General features: G+C 44.7%; 1 protein-coding gene across 1 annotated transcript in view; it reads right to left on the reverse strand.

Annotated features, from left to right (window-relative positions):
* The window catches only part of NPEPPS (aminopeptidase puromycin sensitive), a 1,948,381-nt gene that overhangs the window by 1,711,906 nt on the left and 214,743 nt on the right, over window positions 1-21,732 (reverse strand). Inside the window, exons 5-6 of the mRNA XM_044054968.1 lie at window positions 10,049-10,145; window positions 9,917-9,950 (exon numbers count right to left, since the gene is read on the reverse strand). Of these exons, the coding sequence (XP_043910903.1) occupies window positions 9,917-9,950; window positions 10,049-10,145 (131 nt within the window). The remainder of the gene's footprint in view (window positions 1-9,916; window positions 9,951-10,048; window positions 10,146-21,732) is intronic.

Consider the following 21,732-nt stretch of genomic DNA (forward strand, 5'->3'; position numbering starts at 1 on the left):
CGTAAGGACTGCAACACTGAAACATGAAGAACATCCTCTTGCTGTGAGGCAACAACGCTACCGCTGCAGCTGAATGTAATAAATACTGCAAATATAGAAGTTATGTTCTTACCATAACGTTCCATGTTAGTTGTCTTCTTCTCGCCTTCTTCTTGCTGGATGGGGTTCGGAGCCGACCTTGGCTCCGACTCGGCCACTCTAAAAGCTCGAGAGTTGGTTCCACCGGCTCGAGGCTCCCCTTATATCCCACAATGCTAGGCGTGAGTTACCTCAGATCTCGTTTGTAAGCTAACCCCAGCTTATAATAGTATGAGAATAACTATAACAAAGTCCACCTCTAACCAGGGGGGAGAAGAAGGGTGACCTACATCCTCATCCAGGAAATATGCACAACAGCATATGCCTAATAAAAGAGGTGGTAGAAAGAGAGGTCACAATCACAACTCCTCTAGGTCTGTCCAGGCCAGGGGGCAGGAGGGTGGGACGCAAGAAGGCGGCGAGAAGAAGACAACTAACATGGAACGTTATGGTAAGAACATAACTTCTATATGTTAAGTTGTCTATCTCGCCTTCATTCTTGCTGGATGGGACCGCGTCCCTAGCACCTTATCCCGGGTGGCCTAACGGAACAGACTCCTGAGAACAGTGGAACCAAAGTTAGCTCTATGCCTAGAAGCTAAATCCAACTTATAATGAGAAATGAAAGTGTGAGGAGTAGCCCAAGTAGCCGCTGCACAAATGGTGTCAATAGGCAGTCTGTCTTGAAGGCTAAAGAAGTAGCCAAAGCTCTGGTGGAATGGGCCTTAGGTTTATTAGGCAGCTTTTGGTGTCTAATTTCATATACAAGGGAAATCAGAGATGTTAGCCATCTAGATAATGATACCTTTGAAACTGAAAGTCCCTTTCTGCCTTCTGCATAGGAGACAAACAGCTGGTCAGATTTTCTGAATTGTTTTGTTCTATCCAAATAGTACCTCAACTGACGATGAACATCTAGCCAGTGTAATTTTGTTCAGACCTATTGGAATATTCTGGAAAAAGACAGGAGGTCAATGCTTTGATTTAGATCTGACGACGAGACTACCTTAGGCAAAAAGGACGGGTTCGCTCGTAAGGATACCCTGTCCTTATGAAACAATAGATAAGGAGGTCGACAGCTGAGTGCTTGAAGTTCTGAAACTCTTCTAGCTGAAGTAATAGCTACCAGAAAGAGAGTCTTCCATGATAGCAATTTTAAAGAACAGGAGGCTGCAGGTTCGAAAGGGGGAAGAATCAAAGAAGTAAGAACTAAATTTAGGTCCCAAGGAGAAGGAGGATTTCTTATAGGAGGTCTGAGAAGAAAAACTCCTTTCAAAAAGGCTTTGCAAAGCTTGTGGGACATTAAGGCAGACTCAGAAATACCCACATGAAAGTTAGAAATAGCTGCCAATTGAACTTTAAGAGTAGAGGGAGATGAACCTGCATGGAAGAGTTCAGCTAGAAAATCAAGGACTATTTGGATGGAAGCAGTGAAAGGATCTATGTCCCTTCCTTGAGCCCAATATGAAGCGTTCCACTTACTCAAATAAATCTTCCGAGTGGAAGATTTATGGGAAGCTATCAAAATATCTCGAACGGAGTGAGATAATTGAGGAAGCCTGGCTAAGGTTGGAACTGGAGGAACCAAGCAGTGAGGTTCAGAGAGGGGAGGGAGCGATGTAACTGACCCGACTGATGGATCAAAAGATCTGGAACTAGGTCCAGATGCCAAGGTTGCCCCAATAGAAATTGATGTAGAAAGGGGAACCACACCTGTCGAGGCCAGTAAGGAGCAATGAGGATCAATGAGGCCTTCTGAGCGATAGCTTTCTGTATCACTTGAGAGATTAGTGGGAAGGGAGGAAATGCATACAGAAGTCCCCGGGCCAAACTTGGACTAGAGCGACTCTGCTGGGTTGGCCTGGTAAAGGGAATAGAGTGAAATAATCTCTGCACTTGCTGTTTTGGGGAGTAGCAAAAAGATCGCAGCAAGGCTGACCCCACTTGAGGAAAATTTCTCTCACAACAGCGTCTTTCAGAGACCACTCGTGAGGCATGAGGATAGCTCTGCTCAACTTGTCCGCGATTTGATTGGACTTCCCGGGGATGTGCGTTGCTATCAGAAACCGCTGAGAAGAAATCGCCCATTGCCACAATCTGAGTGCTTCTCGACACAGGGGGTAGGACCTGGTTCCGCCTTGTTTGTTGATGTACCACACTACAGACATATTTGTCTGTCTGGATTGCAATCGTTCCCAAGGGAAGAGAGTCTTGAAGGGCTTGCAACGCTAAAAGCACTGCTCTCATCTCCAGAACATTTATGTGCAAGTGGCATTCGTTTGGTTGCCATGTGCCCTGGACCGTCCTGCCCTGATAATGCCCCCCCCACCCGATCAGGGAGGCGTCCGTTGTCAGAGTAGCAACTGGAGGGGGTGGAACAAAGGGTCTTCCCAACAAGAGCTGAGGGGAAGACATCCACCACGAGATGATTTCTGCACGCCTGCGTGATCATAATGGTGTGGGACATTGGAAGTTGCTGGTATGACCATTGTGTAAAGAGCATCCATTGAAGGATTCGCATGTGGAATCTGGCTAATGGAAGCAGAGGTATGGCCGCCGCCATAATTCCCAACACTTTCAGCACTAACCTGGCTTTGATTCTGTTGTTGTTGAAAAGGAGTGATACCAGTTTGTGTATGTCTGTTATTCTCTGATTTGTTAGTCTCGCAGACATGTCTACTGTGTCTAGATTTGCGCCTATGAAGGTAATAGTACGACAAGGCGACAAAACAGACTTTTCGCAATTTATTGAAATGCCTAACTTTTGACAAATGCGAAAGGTGTAATCCCTGGCCATCAGAAGGAGATGCTTGGTGGGAGCTGTGAGGAGCCAGTCGTCCAAATATGGAAACACCTGGAATCCTTGTCGTCTCAGGTGAGAAGCTACCACTGCCATGCATTTGGTAAACACCCGGGGGGCAGTGGTGAGACCAAAGGGCAGGGCCCTGAACTGAAAATGACTGGTTCCCAGCCTGAAGCGGAGGAATCTTCTGGAGCGTCTGTTCATTTTATATGATAGTACGCATCCTGAAGGTCTATAGAGCACATCCAGTTTCCTTTTCCCAATAGGGGAAGGATGGACTGCAGCGTGACCATCCAAATCTTGTTTTCTTGACTGATCTGTTCAAGATACTGAGATCCAAAATTGGTCTCCAGTCCCCTGTTTTCTTTGGAACTAAAAAGAACCTCGAGTAGATTCCGGATCCTTGCTGGTCTGCTGGAACTGGCTGAATTGCTCTTTTGCAAGCAGCTTTGAAATTTCCAAAACCGCTAGATCCCTTTGAGCGGTGGAGCATCTGGAAGGGATTTTTTTGATTGGTTCGGAATGCTAAGAAAGGGGATAGAATAGCCTTCGGAAATGACGGACTGTACCCATTTGTCTTGAGTCAGGGATAGCCAGGCTTCTGGGTACAGTGACAATCTTCCCCGACTGCCTCGAAGGTGGGCAGTCGGGCAACACCTCAGGGATGCTGAAAGGGCTTATCAGAGAAGGCTTCGATTGCCCTGGTTCTGCGGAGCCCCTGCCTCGAGGGCCACGCCTACCATTGTTATTCCCGCCTGCCTCTGGCGGGAAACGACCTTGTGCCAGGCGAAGTCCCTTGAGATTGTTTACGGAACCACATTTTCCCACTTTTCTGGCCTTTGGGGTAAGGCCTAGAAGGAGTAGAAAACGGACTCGACGGCAGAAAGAGTCTTGCCATCAGTCTCGCACCTAGTCAAGGTTTCTTTCACTTGAGGACCAAAGAGAGATGATCCATCAAACGGGAATTAGTGAAAGACGCCTTGAAGGGTCCGCAAATTGCATAGCCGCATCCAGGCATGCCTATGTAAGGCCACACCCGTCCCTGCGGCCCTACTCGCTCCATCAGCCGCATAAGAAAGGAGGCATGGAGGAGTTAGCTATGGAGTTAAGGGTAGCCAGCTGAGTGTTCATCTTATCTTGAAAACCCGCAGCTGTAGGGTCCTTCAACAGGTCACTCGCTTCTTTAATCAAGTCCCTTTGAAGACGAGTAAAATGGCACAGGTAGTTCAGCTTAACGATAGCAAATGTCGCTGACGAGAACATCCGCTTCCGTACCTGTCCATGGGCCTAGATTCCTTGTTAGGTGGATGGACAGGTACTGAAGGATCAGCTAGTTCCTTCTTAGTGGCAGCAGCTACCACCATAGCATCCACAGAGACTCCTTTTGTCAAGAACTGTTTGTCTGCTGGTGCCGTTATGAATTTTGAGGGTCTCCTGGGAGTGGGGTCCACTGAATCAGGAGCCGCCCATGCCTTTTAGCTACCACCTGCATGAGGGGGTCAAAGGGGGGAGACACCCAGGAGGTGGAAGGACGAGAGCCAAACGCCTCAAGGTACACAGATTCATCCTCCGAAGGGTTGAGGGCTGGCCAATTTTCCCTCTGTTTGAGGATTTCGAGAATGTCTGCAAAAGAGACATCTTCAGAAGGGGAATGGGGGGAACCCTCGGAATCATCTAAATCTGTGTCAGATGTGATGGACTCAGGTGAGTCAATGTGTTTCCTCTTACACTTCCTCTTCCGAGGGGGCTCTTCTGCCAAATCAGGAGAGGCCTCGGAAGAGGATGAAATCCCCACAGGGGGATCCTGAGGAGCTGGCTCTCTGCGCTCCGGGATGAGGGAGTGAGTCGACTTGACCTGAGGCACCGTAGAGGGAGGGGCGGATGGAGCCGACTGTGGAGTAGAGCCAGGCTCTAACACACTCCGCATGACCTCGAACGCACCCCTGTCAGGCAGAGCCAGAGGTCCCCGCTCCAAGAAGCTGAGAACCTCCCTCGGCACCGACAGTGATGGCTCCGAGGCCGATGTCGGAGCCGAACTCACCAGCGCCGAAGCTCCGAGAGGAAGAGCGGGGTCGGACAAGGGTCCGATGCCACTCACCCCCTCGGAGCCGACGAGGGAAGTTCTTCGAAAGAAGAAATCGGAGCCGACGACGGAGCCGAAGACATCTGTATCGGCTCTGACGCTACCACAGTCTCGGTTCAACGCCCGGCCGAGCTCAACGGAGTCGGAGGAGGAACATATTGATGGACAGGGGCAGGCATCGACTGATGAGTCGGGCTATGAAGCATTTGGGCCAGTGCCTCGGACTTAAGAAGTCGACTCACTACCCTCTGAAGGTCATGATCCGACAGCCTCGATGACCTAGAGGAGTGAGATTTATGGCTCCGTTCAGACAGCAGAGGAGATGCTGGAGCCGAATGAACGGAGCCAAGGGATGGTGACCTAGATCTCTTCTAGATGTCGGCTCCGAAGGTCTGGTCGGAGCCGACAGGGAATTCTACTACCTCGGCTCCAGCCGGAGTCGAGGGAACCACAGAAGCTGTAGACTCATCGGCTCCAGCCGGAGCCGATGCAGACATAGGTTTTGTAGCTTTAGGTCTCGGCTCAGTAGCTGGAGCCGAGGACCTAGAAGCCTTGGAGGGCTTCCCAGAGACAGAAAGGGAATCCTCAGGCTTAAGTAGACCCCTTAGGATCAACTTATTCTTTCTTTCCTGCAGGACCCTGGGGCTGAAGCCGTGGCATACAGCACAGGAGTCCTGCAGGTGCAAAGGCCCCAGGCAGTAGACACAAGAAGTGTGACCGTCTGTCAGAGACATTTTCTGACAGCACGCATCACACTTCTTGAAGCCTGAGACCTTTGTGTCTTTAGACATCCTACACAAGAAAGTGTAACCACACACACTCCGTCAGACACACTGATTACACTTATCTTATATTAAAACTCAAAAATAAAACAATTAACTAAAAGTTTTAATTAAGAGCAACACACACACACCACTAGGGAATGGGGGAAGGCCAGAAGGCCCGAGAGAGAACTTTTAAGTTCTTGTGGGAAAAACGGATTTTCGAAAAACAGGGGTAGAAATCCACTAAACTAAGGGAAAAGTAGTTAAACTTAAAAATATAGGGGTTTAAGTATTCTAATTTTACAGAAAATACACTTACCAACAAGCCGGTAGAAAACCAACACCTCGATCGCTGTAGCGGTAAACGAGATCTGAGGTAACTCACGCCTAGCATTGTGGGATATAAGGGGAGCCTCGAGCCGGTGGAACCAACTCTCGAGCTTTTAGAGTGGCCGAGTCGGAGCCGAGGTCGGCTCCGAACCCCATCCAGCAAGAATGAAGGCGAGATAGACAACTTAACATCTTCATTTTCCACACAGTCAGAGATTAACATCATTTTCTGTTTAAGTAGTCCCATGATATGCTGTTGATATTTAAGCATATGAAATTGACAGTTTAAAGCCCTGATTGCCAAGGTTGCAGACGTGTAAACCTTCTTACACCATCTATCCAGCGCCCTAGAATCTCTATCACAAGGGGTAGGATTTTTAGCAGTAGAGGCCTTAATGCTCTTGGGACCCTGAGAAATGTTTTCAGGATCAGCAGTAGGATTTTTGAAAAGGAATTTGTGGGAGTCAGGAACCCTGTAGCATCTGTCTGGCTTACTAGGAGCCAGAGGCAGAGAATCAGGAGTCATACTAGATTCTGAAAAAACATCAACAATGTCTGGAACAGGAGGTATAGCCAAAGGCCTATGATGAGGAAGAAGAAAACCCCAAGTCTCTTTTTAGATTCAGAGAAATCCTGACTTTACCAGTGGAAATGTTCCCTTAAGGTATGTAAAGTTTCTCCAAAAGAGAAATCCTCAGGGGGAGAAGCAGAAGGAATGGAATCCTCTGCGTCAGAGTCTCCTCATAAGTAGGTGTAGATAAATCTTGTTCAGTAGAAGAATCAGAAGAAATAGAATCCTGATCAGAAGATTCATAATCAATGTCTTGCCGAGGCCTCTTAGCAGGAGGGGGTCGGCTACGCCTGATCAAGGTAATTAAATTTTCAGCCATTTTGATCATTAGCTTTTTAGGCATAGGGGCCTGCACACGTGGTCCAAGCGTCGTTTTTTTAGACATAGAAGTAGATTTTGGCCTTCGTTTTGAAGATGGTGTCGGTTTATACAAATCTTTAGGCCGGAAAACACCCTCAGAAGCCGGTGTCTGCACAGCGGCACCGGGCCCATCTAAGGTAAAGACATCCGCGGGTTCAATACTTAAAAGCATCTCGCGGCATAACAGACTCCGAGTGGGTCTCAGTAGAGGCCTGCGAATCAAAAGTAGCGGGCATCAGGGGCTGAGAAAGTGCCTCACTGAGTACCAGCGAACTAGCGACTGGCTTAAGAGAAGCTTCGTCAGTTTTGGACCTCGACGGCCCATCTGTCTTTCTTTGCATTTTTTTTAGATATTTCGGTAGTCGGATTGCTAACAGACGTCATTTCCGGGTAGTTAAATCGTGAGCCAAAATTTTTAGAAGCAAAAATGTATCGAAGTTTAATAGTGTGTTGATTAAATCTAGCACAAAACCGACAGCAAGGTACGTTATGATCAGGGCCTAGGCAAGGAATACAGTACAAATGAAAATCCTTATGAGGTATTTGCTTCCCACAAGTAATGCAATTATTAACTTTTACTGACATCTGTAAGGAGCAAGAAAAAGTTTCCCCAACGGGGTACTTAGCTTTTAGTTGAAGACTTTGGTTCTGAAACGAAAATTTCAGGGTTCGGCCGACCGGCACTTGCGAACTGCTTCTGGCACCGCACGGCAAGAAATACTGATGTAATGGCGTCTGCTGCATGTTTTATACCCCTGACTACCTGAAGTCATGAAAGAAGGGACAGCAACCGACGCAGGACCCAAGACTTTGTTAATCAGGCCGACTGAGGGCAACCTGCCAGCAGATTACCCAAATGTAATGACTGCAACAGGGAAACACAAACAACATCAGACTTTTTAAACACAGAATCCAAGATAACCATCTATAATAACTTTCAAAAAAGTGAAATATTGGCCTGAGCTCCACTCTTGACCTCTGATCTGTTGCAGCGGCAAACTAGATGTGAGGTAAGGCAGAGAGCATCATGGGATAGGGAATTGGTATCAAGCTACTCGAAAACCTCGAGCTTGTGAAAGCAGCCGACTCAGAGCAGAGGGATCAGCTCCGAACCCATGTGTAAGAATGAATGGTGAGATTGAACAACTTCATATTAATGTTTTACAATGGGCAGCAATACATTTTACAAGAATGTACTGTTTTAAACTACACATACTGCATTAATCAGCTCAGCCTTTACATGTAAATGAGGTGTCTGTTATTCCGCCTGCTGATCGTAAGGCTCTATATACCTAGATTTCTGAGAACCATACACAAGCTGCAGTGCCAAGTGATATCTAGGAACTACCTGAAGAGTTAAATACTTTGTAGTACATGGAGTGCCAGGACTACACTCCAAAATTGGAAACAAGATAAACCTATTATGCTTCTTTGTAGCACAATACCCAACCATAATGCTTCCAGAGGAGTGCAACATTTGTTTCACACACCCCAAGTGCTGTTAGAGTCCTGTCTCACAGAAGGGATACTCCTTCACAAATGGTCCCTAAAGTACTTTGTTCATATTTTTGTTCTCTGCAGACGTTTCCAAATATCAGTGTAAATAATTTAGTCAACTATGAACAGAATTTAAAAGCTGCCCCTGACTTTTTCTATTGACTTGCTGTCTATTAGATAGCACTCGCTAAATGCTTTACTGGCTTTAAAAGCTGGCAAAACATTGTGCATGCGGTTTTCTTTTTCTTTGTAACTGCTTGTACATGGCAGAGATGGCTCTTTTAGTAAATGGAGTTTTATGATCGGGTCCACCCATTATTCAGCAATTATGTTTCGTGACATGGATGCCAAGATTTCAGTTCTCTAGGTGAATTTCTTGGCATCCACGTCTTGAATATATATTATGTTTAAGGTCACAGCTCCAATCATAACCTTCTATGTTATGCACCGTGGTTTTATCTAGTCACTTTAATCAATATTCCTAGGATTACACTGGCAAACAAACAGAAATTTATACTGACAGCTGCAAACCTGAATTAGCAACACACGCCATTTCTGCCAGGATTACCTCAAAATGTCTGACAAGGATTTTAACCTCAAAAGCACTATGAACATTTTCTGCATCCCCCACTTCTTTTAAAAAACTCTGATCAAACTCTGCACAGTTTAAACCACGTACTCTGAATATTTTCCAATTAGAATAGCATGTTTTTTTTAGAGACGTCCACTTGAAATACAAGAATACCATATCTAGCTAGATAATCTGAAGCAAAGGAATGTGTATTAATAGTTTGCTTAATATGTACAAGTAGATAAGTTGTCCCTAAAACTAAAAACTCCTGCACACTACACAATGTTTCAACCCTCAAAATAAAAACCTTCTTTTATACAGTATATTTTCCTATATTTTGCACCCCAATTGTCAGATACATCTGAAAGCATCATTAAAAATGGCAAACTTAGCAAAGTTCTTTCTCATTACAACCAATAAGTTTCTAGCTTTTCTTTGAGCCTGCATTATTGTTCTTTCAACTGGCATGCCTTGCACCTTTACACTGTTCTCGTCTACTTCTACTGTAACATCTACTGCGACAACCTATCTCTGCTGGCGCAGGAGACCAAAGCTTGGAATTACTGAGCTGCTTTTACATTCCTTCCCTGATACTGGGCCATAACAGCGCTTAAGGGGTGTGTAACAACTGTTGCACATCTCTGAAAGTGCTACAACAGCTGGGTCTCGAGCTACAGAGATGTTTTACAGGTTTGTTTTTTTGTTTGATTTTGGAGTGTAATTATGGCACCCCATGCACTACAATATTGTTCCTAACTGTTTTGCAGCTTCTCTCTCCAGGCTTCTGCTAAAAATTGCATCTGCCCACTCAGACTTTCCCAATTAACAAATGCTATGTAATAATAAACTGGTAAAATACCTGTATGTCACAAGGCCCCAGTTCTCCATGGCACCTAAAAAAAAAAGTAAACAACGAATTGAAGGTCATGTGAATTTGTGTATGAAATTCAAATTTTGATATGGAATAATGGTGTTTTAATATCTACTTTACCAGCTGCAAAATCGGCAATAGCTATCAGATCAATTTTAGGAAGTGGATAAGGCACCAAGAAGTAGTCATTGTAAAAAGGTATAGTCTTAGCCGCTACCTAAAATATAATAAAAAAATATTTTGAAATTATCTACATAAATCACAGTAATACAGTGCTCAAAATAAAAACTATGCATAACTCAGCTTGGACATGAAACGCTAACAAGGTCTCAACTACTCTACTTGTTTATACAACATTAACGTTACGTTATGTAGACTACATTTTCATCATCATGTTTTAGTGCAATCACATGCAGTAGCTGTGACATGCTACACCATCTAGCAACTTAAAAGTATTTTCAGAATTCTGAACCTTTTCTGAAGAGACAGGGCTGTGTTTTAACTATGCTTACCCTAAAAGGAACCCTTCAGAAGCTGTCACTGTAACAAGGAAATTTTAACATTTGCATTTTCCTAACTTGCATCAGCAGTCTCAGTCCCTATGAAAATCTATGCTGCTCTCAACACTGAAATACCATTCAACTTTTGGTGTGCAAGGCACAAACAGGCAAAATGTTTGGAACTTTAAAGTTCTTGGAAGACCTTTACTTGGTCTACATAAGGACTTACAAATGTAACCAACCACTGCTGCAACTAAATAGCTCAAGAAAAAGTACAGTTTTGTACCTACCATAAATGTAGATGTTAGAGTGTATACACTGCTGCAGTCATTACACTTGGGGTATCCTGCCGTCAGGCGGTTCCCCAGTTGGCCTGAGTTCCAAAGTCTTGGTCCGGCGTCGGTTGCTGTCGCCTCCTCCCTGACGTCAGTGCGACAGGGGTATACAAGATGCAGCCGACGCCGTTTTCTTCAGTTCTTCTTGCCCCAGATGTCAGGTGCCTCTAAATAGGTAGGCAATTCCAATTGCTAATAAAACATACATAAGAAAAGCAAAATACAACTTACAGCTACAAGCAAATACTCCCCATAGGTAGCAAGGTTAGAAGACATAGGTATGTACCAGCCAGTAAGAGGGGAAGGAGGTAGGGTAACCTGGACTGCAGCAGTGTATGCACTCGAACATCTACATTTATGGTAGGTACAAAACTGTACTATGTTAATCGTGTTACACTGCTGCAGTCATTACACTTGGGTAGAATCCCAAAGCTGAGGTAGGGTGGCTGGTTCTATAAGGCATTAGGGGTAGCTATAAGGCCCTGCAGCACTGCAGTGGCGAAGCCAGCTCTGGATTTAGAGTATAGAGGCAGATGGTAATACTTGGTGAAGGTATGTACAGAACTCCAAGTTGCTGCTTCCAAAATATCCTTGGTAGGTACTCCCCTGAGGTAGGCAGTTGAAGTGGCTGTTGCCCTGGTGGAGTGAGATCTAATGCTGCTAGGTACAGGTTTTCCATGGTATGTGTAGCAGAAATGTATACAATGTCCTTTCCATTTTGAGATAGCCTGTTTTGAAATGGCTTCTCCCTGTGCTCCTGCAGCATATGCTACCAATAATTGCTCAGATTTTCTGAAAGCTTTGGTTTTGTCCAAGTAGAAGCGTAACTGCCTGTGAATGTCCAAAGAGTGCAGTAGTCTCTCCCCTTTATTCTGTGGTTTAGGATAAAAAGTTGGCAGGTGAATAATTTGGTTTAGAGCCACACTGGATACCACCTTTGGCATAAATGTGGGGTTAGTTCTTAAAGACACCCTGTCCTGGTGGAAAATGAGGAAAGGTTCCACTGCCATTAGTGCCTGTAATTCTGTAACTCTTCGTGCTGATGTTATTGCCAGGAGAAGAGCAGTTTTCCAAGAGATATATTTAAATTCTGCTGTGTTAGCTGGCTCAAAAGGAAGTAAAGTTAGTTTTTCCAAAACAAAGTTGAGGTCCCAAGTTGGAGTAGGTGCTCTACGAGGCGGTCTTATGTTTTTAGCCCCTCTGAGGTACTGTTTTAACAGAGGATTAGAGAAAATTGGTGGATCCGTGTTGTAATGAGCAGAGATGGCAGAGGCGTGAATCTTGAGGGATGAGAAGGAGAGGCCTTTGTCCAGCATCTCAGTTAAGTATTGTAGTATCTGAGGAATGTTTCAGCTTTGGCCGGCTAAGAACTTGCTGTATTCAACTGGACGTATAAGAGAATTTAAGTACCTTTATCTGCACTTTTTTTAAAAAACAATACAGTATTTAAATTGATTTCAACTGCGCTGCAGGAATATTAACTGAACTGGAAGTTAGTCAGCGTTTGCTGAATTTTGTTATTTGCTAGTAATTACAGGTGTGGGGGTAGCCACATTCTTTGATTTCCTGTCTTTGCCTATTTAAGTGGTACAGTGTGAAATATTTTCTGCTTAAAAACCTCAGCTTTGGCCGGCTAAGAATTTGCTGTATTCAACTGGACGTATAAGAGAATTTAAGTACCTTTATCTGCACTTTTTAAAAAAAATACAGTATTTAAATTGATTTTAACTGTGTTGCAGGAATATTAACTGAACTGGAAGTTAGTCAGTGTTTGCTGAATTTTGTTATTTGCTAGTAATTACAGGTGTGGGGTAGTTGCCTATTTAAGTGGTACAGTGTGAAATATTTTCTGCTTAAAAACCTCAGCTTTGACCGGCTAAGAACTTGCTGTATTCAACTGGACGTATAAGAGAATTTAAGTACCTTTATCTGCACTTTTTTAAAAAAAAAATACAGTATTTAAATTGATTTTAACTGTGTTGCAGGAATATTAACTGAACTGGAAGTTTTGACTCTGCTCTTCAGTTAGTCCCACCCACCCTCCCTGTTTTTGTTTTGGTGTTAATCTTAGTGGCCTTGAAACTGCCCACCCCTCTTGTAAATTTGTGTTTGTATACTCCTTCTGGGCCCATCTCATTTCCTCACTCAACTGAGTGCAGTAAGATCATATTCTGATTTCAGGCACTCCTACTGTGTACAGAGAGAGCATCTGGGAAACAGAAAAAAAATTAAGCTTGTTTCCTGCCTTTCTTGTTAAGTGGTATATAGACTATTTGTAGGCTTCTGAGCCCCCAAGCCCTTCTGTGTTGGAGGGAAGCCTTCTAGCTTAGTTTTTTTTTTCTTATAACTAGCCAGTTTTCTAGTTTCAGCACTCAAATCTGTTTCTTTGATCTCAGCACTTGTTCAGAAAAAAAAAAAAAATTCATCTGCTTTTACTGTACTTGTGTTTCTACCTACTTTATTTTACTTTTGCATCATCTTAAAAGTACTCAATTGTATTTATTACTGCTTGGTGTAACTCATTCTAAGCCTTTTGGTTTAAACACTTGGGCTTCGGACCAGTCGTTTTGCACTGAGAGGGTTTGTGGTCTGCATTGTAGTGGCAGAACAGGTAGCTAACATCCTTCTAGGTTGGGAACTGCTGATTGAGGGCTCAGTGTCTGTTATTCTAAAAGTGTATTAATTCTGATTTAAGCACTTGAGCTTTCAGGCCAGTTATTTTACATAAGAGGGTTCGTGGTCTGCACTCTTGTGGGAGGAGAGGCTGGACTCTGCCCTTCTGAGCTGGGAATTCCTGGTTAAAGGCTTATAGTGCATGCATATCTGAACTGCTTCTTACTGAAGTTGGTGCGCCTTGTTTGCTGTGGCATAGACTGGATTCGGGCCTGCTGGATCTAGCTTTGTTTGTGTAACTTGAGCACTAATCCAGGCATTCTCTAAAGTATTCAATTGTATTTATTACTGCTTGGTAGTAACTTGATTAAAGTGTAGCTATCATTCTAAGTCTTTTGGATTAATCACTTGGGCTTCAGACCAGTTGTTTTACATTAGGAAGGTTTGTGGCATCCACTGTGGTGGCAGGACAGGTAGCTTTCATCCTTCTAAGTTGGAACTGCTGATTGAGAGCCCAGTGTCTGTTATTCTTAAAGTGTATTAGTTCTGGTTTAAGCACTTGGGCTTCAGACCAGTTATTTTACATTAAGAAGGTTCGTGGTCTGCACTCTTGTGGGAGAAGAGGCTGGACTCTGCCTTTCTGAGCTGGGAATTTCTGGTTAAAGGTTTATAGTGCCTGAATATTTGAACTGTATCTTACTGAAATTGGTACACCTTGTTTGCTGTAGCATAGACTAGATCCAGGCCTGCTGAATCTAGCTTTGTTTATATGCTTGTTTGTTTGCTTGTTATTTCCTGGAATGCTAATTCCACCTAATCTGTGCTTCTCAGCGCTTCTGTGGATCACTAGTGATATCTGCATTGCTTACTGTACTTATTTCCTTGTTTCACTTGAAAGAAAGTTACTGTTTGTCGTTTTTGCATTTAAGTTACCTGTAACACATTGCACTTAAGTTACCTGGCACTTGCTCACTAAAGCAATTATATAAGTCAGCACTAAAAATTAAAAGCACTACACCCTCACTCCCCACTGGCCCTTGTTTTCAATTAAGGAATTCCCAATATTATTCTAGCATGTCCAAAGCTCAGTTGTCAATCTCCTCTCCGGTCCAGCTGGTGAATCTGGGAATCTTGAGGCAATGTTACAACTGCCTCATGTACACAGACAACCCTCTCCTCCTCCCAACAAATTCCAACACATGTGAGAGATGCAACCATATAGCCAAACTGGAGGCTAAGCTCTCTCAACTCAGTACTGGCATAACCAGTCAGGAGGAGAAGGAAACCACACTCACTACAATTCCAGTCTCACATAGACCTACCACGACAGCAAACCAAACACATAATCACACAAAAACATACTTGGAGGCTCTAAATAAAGATCTGCCTAAGCAGCAGAGACCTCCAAAGCAGACACCCAAGCAACCGCTACCCCAAAACAAAACACGTGCAACACATATCTCACAAAGCCAGTATGCCGAACAGTCACAGCCCTTAAGACTAAACAACACACCTGATACACTTGTAATAGGTGACTATCGTCAGGCACACTGACGTCCCGCTCACCAGGCTGAACAAGGAGAGGTTCACGGTGAGCAGCCTGTCGGGCGCTAGGATCCGGCACATAACACAAGCACTCAGGTCACTCCAAGGCAAGTACAAATATGACTCAGTCATTGTCCATGCTGGTGTGAATGACCTGAGACGTACCTCCCTGGACTACATGAAAAGAGACATAAAGGAGTTCTCTGAGCATGTAGCCCAGGCCGGTATGACCCTGACCTTGAGTAGCATCTTACCCTCACCAAGAATGATGCCACAATATGAAGACAAGATGATCAATTTCAACAATTTGCTTAAGTACTGGTGTCATTCAAAGGGGATCCAATGCCTCTCAGCTTGGGATGATATGCTCGACAAGCCACGATGCTTCGCTAGGGACGGCTTGCACCTGTCACCCCTGGGCTTTCGGATATTGGCAAAGGCTCTTGCTACCCCCATAGAGCCTTTTTTAGGCAAGGCTCAAAAGACAAACCCACCTCCTTAAGGAGATAAGAAACTAAGAGTAATGCTACTCAACGCCAGAAGTCTAAACCTCAAGATGCACGCACTCGAAACTCTCCTTAGCATGGAGAACATCGATATCTGTGCAGTAACAGAAACCTGGTTCAGGGCTCCCGAGAGCACCCCAGCACTACCAGGTTATACCTCATACCATGCTTTTCGGCCCCAAAACTTGGACAGAACCACAAAAGGAGGGGGAGTATCGATGTTCATCAAAGATACCCACACCTCCAGGTTGGTGGCAAAGCACAAAGCATCAGAGACTATCCATGTGCAACTAACAGTGGGTAAAACTGCCTTCCAGTTTATAGCCTGCTACAGACCACCCTCCCAAACCCAGGAACCCCACTCGTCCTTCTTGAGAACACTGGAAAATATGAAGGTCTCTCCAAACACCATTATATTGGGCGACTTCAACTACCCAAACATAGACTGGGAGCATTACTCTAGCTCCAACACTCTAGCCCAAAGGTTCCTAGAATTTATAAACTCCAATGCTATGGAATAATTTGTTACCACTCCCACAAGAGGAGAAAACGTACTGGACCTGATCATCACCAACATGGGGACTCCATGCTCCAGACCAGAAGTGTATCCCTCACTGGTAAGATCAGACCATAAACTAATCTCACTGGATATTCACATCCCGACCCCACCCCCTGCCCAGAAAACCACAGTGAAAAACTTCTCTAAAGCAAATTTCACACTCCTCAAAACCGAGGTGGAATCCTTCAAAGCCCCCGGGCCTGTGGAAAATACGGCCCAGACCGCAGAATCCTTTATAAACGCATTCTATGAACATCTTCAGGAATGCATGGATCATGCGATCCCGAATCAAACCAAGACCCAATCCTCCAAAGGCAGACGTCCTGTCTGGTGGACCCCAGCCATAAACAAACTATACAATAGAAGGAGGAAGCTACTAAATGATAGAGCAAAATCCCAAAAAGGGAAGGCATCACTGATCAGTATTAGCAAAAAACTACGGGCACTCATAAAATTGTCTAAGGTCAGCTTCGAGAGAAAAATTGCATAGGACACTAAGGATAATCACAAGGCTTTCTTTAGTTATGTTAGGAACCTGGGTGGGAATTCCCAGATATGCTCAGAATTAGTCCAAAATGACAAAAAATACACTGAACCCACAGACATTGCCAACATCCTAGCTGACAGGTTCAGCGCAAACTTCACCCCCACCTCCCCACCAAAAGGGCAAGTATCTATCCCAGCAGAGTGCTGCCCCCCTGACATCTTAGATGCTCAGGCAAGAGCCACCCTCTTCAAAGCAAAAAACACAGCATCAATGGGACCAGACGGTGTCCCGGGCTGCGTCCTACATGAACTCCAAGAAGAGCTAAACCCAAACATAAAACTACTGTTCAATCTCAGCCTTACTACAGGATATGTGCCCAAAGAGTGGCGTACAGCAACAGTGGTCACTCTCCATAAAGGTGGTGCCTCAACGGATCCTGGAAACTATCACCCCATAAGCCTGACTAGCTTGGTCTGCAAAGCTATGGAAAGGATCATCATGGACCTCATAAATAAAGATATTGGGGACCTACAGACAATGGATCCTACCCAGTTTGGCTTTGTTAAGGGCAGATCCTGCCTCTTAAACCTGGTTGATTTCTTTGAAACAGTCACCAAGGCCATTGACGAGGGGAAGGTGGTCCACACAGCCTACCTGGACCTCGCAAAAGCCTTCGATACAATACCCCACTCGGGCATTATAGATAAGCTCACCAGCTTAAATATAAACCCCTTTGTCACTAGATGGACTGCAAACTGGCTCAAGGACAGAACCCACATGGTTAGAATTGCTGGAGCCATGTCAGACTCCAAACCAGTTACAAGTGGTGTCCCACAAGGCTCAGTCCTGGGACCTCTCTTGTTCGGTATATATTTCTCGGAGGTACAGGCCAACACGGAAGGACTGTGGCTGACCAAGTTCGCAGATGACTGCAAACTGGGCGCCATAATCGACTCTCCAGCCGACACAGGCATCCTCCAAAAGGGCCTCATAGAAACAGACAACTGGTGCCAGAGCCATGGTCTCAAGCTAAATGCCAAAAAGTGTACAGTCATCCCCTTTGGCAAAAACAAAGTGCCCACAAATTACCACATAGGTGGTAATCCATTAAGTACAGAAGTAGTAATTAGGGACCTGGGGACCCAAGTTGATAGCAATCTCTCATTTGACAAGCACGTGGCCAAAGTGGTTAGAAAAACATTTTATATAGCCCACCTAATCATGAAGGGATTCACATCTAGATAGTACACTTTTGTACCTACCATAAATGTAGATGTTCGAGTGCTAATACAGCTGCAGTCATAACAGTTGGGTTCTCCTGCTGTCAGGCGGGTCCTCGGTCGGCCGAATTCCAAAGTCTAGGTCCGGCATCGGTTGTCGTCGCTTCTTCCCTGACGTCAGTGCGACAGGGGTATAAAGGAACCAGCTGACGCCATTTTCTTCAGTTTTTCTTGCCCCAGATGTCAGGTGCCCCCAGAAGGAAGGCAATACATAAATTTGTGTAATGATGCAGTGCAATATAATCAAAATACAGTAGTTGCAAGCAAATACATCATAAATGAATACCCCAATCAGGTTGTATGAGGATGTGTTGGCCTATAGGCCTGTCCCAAGAGGGAAGGAGGGAGGAAACCTGGACTGCAGCTGTATTAGCACTCGAACATCTACATTTATGGTAGGTACAAAACTGTACTATGTTCATCGTGCATACAGCTGCAGTCATAACAGATGGGTAGAATCCCAAAGCTAAGAAAGGGGTGGTAGGCACTAGGTGGAACTAGGAGGAGCCAGAATGCCCTGCAAGACTGCAGTGGCAAAGCCCGCTCTAGATTTGGAGTATAATGGAAGGTGGTAGTGCTTGGAGAAGGTATGCACAGAACTCCAAGTGGCTGCTTCCAAAATATCTTTGGTAGGAACTCCTCTGAGAAAAGCTGCAGAGGTAGCCATGGCACTTGTGGAGTGAGATCTGATGCCTGTAGGTACAGTTTTGCCATGAAAGGAATAGCAAAAGCGTATGCCGTGGGCTATCCATTTTGAGATAGTCTGTTTGGAAATTGGCTTCCCTTGAGCTCCTATAGCATAGGACACAAAGAGCTGATCTGATTTCCTGAAAGGCTTTGTTCTGTCCAAATAATAACGCAGTTGTCTGTGGATGTCCAAGGAATGTAGCAATCTCTCCCCTTTGTTTTGAGGATTAGGATAAAAGGTAGGTAAGTGTATAGCCTAATTCAAAGCTACCCTGGATACCACTTTTGGCATAAAGGACGGGTTGGTTCGTAAGGAAACTCTGTCCTGATGGAAGATGATGAAAGGTTGCACAGCCATGAGAGCTTGCAGTTCCGATACCCTACAAGCTGAGGTAATAGCCAGAAGGAAAGCTGTTTTCCAGGACAAATATTGCAAATCTGATGAAGCAGCTGGCTCAAAAGGAGGCAAGATCAGTTTTTCTAGTATGAAATTGAGATCCCAAGCAGGTATTGTTTGTTTCCTTGGGGGTTTTAGATTCTTAGCCCCTCTGAGGAACTGTCTTAAGAGGGGGTGAGAGAATAAAGGTGGATCAGTGTTGTATTCTGCAGAAATGGCTGAGGCATGGATCTTGATGGAGGAGAAAGAAAGTCCACTGCCTAGCAGCTCAGTTAGATACTGTAATATTTGAGGTAAATTCAGTTTTCCAGGATCCTGGCCCTTTTTCTCATTCCAGACACAAAAGAGTTTCCATTTTGTGGTGTAAGCTTTTCTGGTAGACGGCCTTCTGGCCTCCAAAATGATATCCTGCACTTCCTTGGAGAGTAGGGTCTGTTGTGATGCTAAAGAATTTTCCATGCGGCTAGATTGAGTGTTTTTAGCTGACTGTGAAGAGTTTTGAAGCTGTGCTGAGTCAGAAGAAGAGGCATTAGAGGCAGGGTCCATGGTGGGGAATGCGTCAGGCTCCTCAGGAGTGGGTACCAGTGTTGTCTTGGCCAGTCTGGAGCAATGAGAATCATCTTTGGTCTGTCTGCTCTGGTTTTTAATAGAGCTTTGGGCAGCAGAGGTACAGGTGGGAAGGCATAAACTGTCATTGATGTCCAACTGAAAGAGAGAGCATCCACTCTCCAGGCCTTTGGATGAAAAATCCTTGAATAGAATTTTGTCAATTGGTGATTTTCGTAGGAGGCAAAGAGATCTATGTCTGGCCTTCCCCATGCTTGAATTATCTCTGTAAAAACTTGAGGATAAAACTTCCATTCGTGTTGATCTGTCATATTTCTGCTTAGGTTGTCTGTCAGCGTGTTTTCCTTGCCTGGCAAGTACTGTGTTTGTAGTTAGATTTGTAAGTCCAGGACCAGGTTCCAAAGTGACACGGCCAGTCTGCATAGTGGGTATGAATGGGTTCCTCCCTGTTTATGTACCACATTACTGTGGTGTTGTCCGTCCTTATCAATAGTTGACCTGGTTGCAGGAGGTCTTTGAAAGCTATAATAGCATTTATTACTGCTAGCATTTCCTTTTGATTGATGTGTAGGTGCTTTTCTTTTTGGGACCATTTGCCCTGAATGCACCGATCTGTCATGTGCGCCCCCCAGGCGTAGTCCGAGGCGTCTGTTGTGATGACTTGATATGATTGAGGCTTGCTGAATGGGAGACCTATGTTTGCTTGGCATGCTTGAGCCCACCACAGAAATTCCTTTTGAAGACATGGAATTAGTGGTATTACTGTTTCCAGGCTGTGGCTGTGTTGAGACCATAGGTTTTTCAGGTACCATTGAAGTTTCCTCATATGCAGCTTTGCACACGGGATTAGTAAGATGCAAGATGCCATGAATCTCAGAGCCTGCAGGATTTTCCTTGCAGTCAGCCTGGTGCAATTTGCTAGTGTTCTGAAGTATTGAGTTAGTTGCCCCTGCTTCTCTGGTGTGAGGTAGGCCATCTGGGTGTTTGTGTCCAAGTTGGCACCCAGGAAAATTATTTTCCGAGAGGGTATTAGCCTTGATTTCTTTTTGTTGACTGTGTGTCCCAGAGAATTCAACAACATTATTACACAAGCCAGATGTTTCAGAAGAATGTGCTTGCTGTCCGCTTGGATCAGGCAGTCGTCCAAATAGGGGTATATTTGTATCCCTTGAAGTCTGCAGTAGGCAATTACTGATGCCAGGCATTTCGTGAATACTCTGGGCACAGTAGATAAGCCAAAGGGCAACGCAGAGAATTGATAATGGGTTGAACCTGCAAGAAATCTGAGGTATCTTCTGCAATTTTGTCTGATTGGGACATGCAGGTATGCCTCCTTGAGGTCCAGTGTTACCAGCCAAGACTCCTTGCCCAGCATGGGAAGAAGCTGCTGTAGAGTGAGCATCTTGAATTTTGGTGCAGTAGAAATGTGTTTAGGATGGATAGGTCCAAAATAGGTCTCCAATCTTTTCCCTTCCTTGGTACCAGGAATAGTCTGGAATAAAAACCTTGACCTTGTTCGTGCGTTGGTACCTCGAATAGCTTTCATGTCTATGAGATCTGAAATTAGTCTTTGTGCCTCTGCCCTTTGATTGTGTGGCAGGTTTGGCATGCCTCTCAATTTTGGAAGGGTGTGAAAATGGAATCTGTAGCCTCTGTTTATAATGTCCAGGATCCATTTGTCTTTTGTGACAATATGCAAATTTTTTGAAAATAATGCCAGTTTTTCGCCTAATGGTGCTGCCATTTGAGTCTTGCTTGGCATGCAAAGGGGAAAGTCATTGGGCTTGCTTTCTGAATGGTTGCGAGTTATCCTCACCACCTCTTTGCGTAGGAGCTTGCCATTGTCTGCCTCTAAACGATCCTTGGGATTGCCCTCTGCCCCTCGGACGCCTGTATCTACCTCTTTGGGGTCTGTCCGTGGCTGGAAAGGACAAATTTTTGGAAGGCCAATTTCTACTGAAACGTGGGGGTTGTACCTGTAGAAAATCTTTCACTGTTTGCATTGATTTAGCCTTTTCCTCGATTTTCCTTAATACCTCCTCAGCATTAGCACCAAATACATCCTTTTGTAGAGGGGCATCTAGTAATTTAGCTTTGACATGATCTGGTAAGGTTTGTTCCTTGAGCCAGGCATGCCTACGTATGACTGATCCTGTAACAGCAGCTCTACATGAGGCCTCTTGAGCATCAAAACCACATTGTAAGGTATGTTTACCCACTTGTTCTGCACTATGCATCAAATCCTGCAACTTCTTCAAGTCTGGTTGTTCAGGTTGTGACATTTTACTTCTCAACTGTGATAACAAAAACTGTTGGTACTTTTTAAGC

The sequence above is a fragment of the Protopterus annectens genome, chromosome 13.part0 (assembly GCF_019279795.1).
Source record: "Protopterus annectens isolate FY-2018-M chromosome 13.part0, PAN1.0, whole genome shotgun sequence".
NCBI classification, from domain to species: domain Eukaryota; kingdom Metazoa; phylum Chordata; order Ceratodontiformes; family Protopteridae; genus Protopterus; species Protopterus annectens.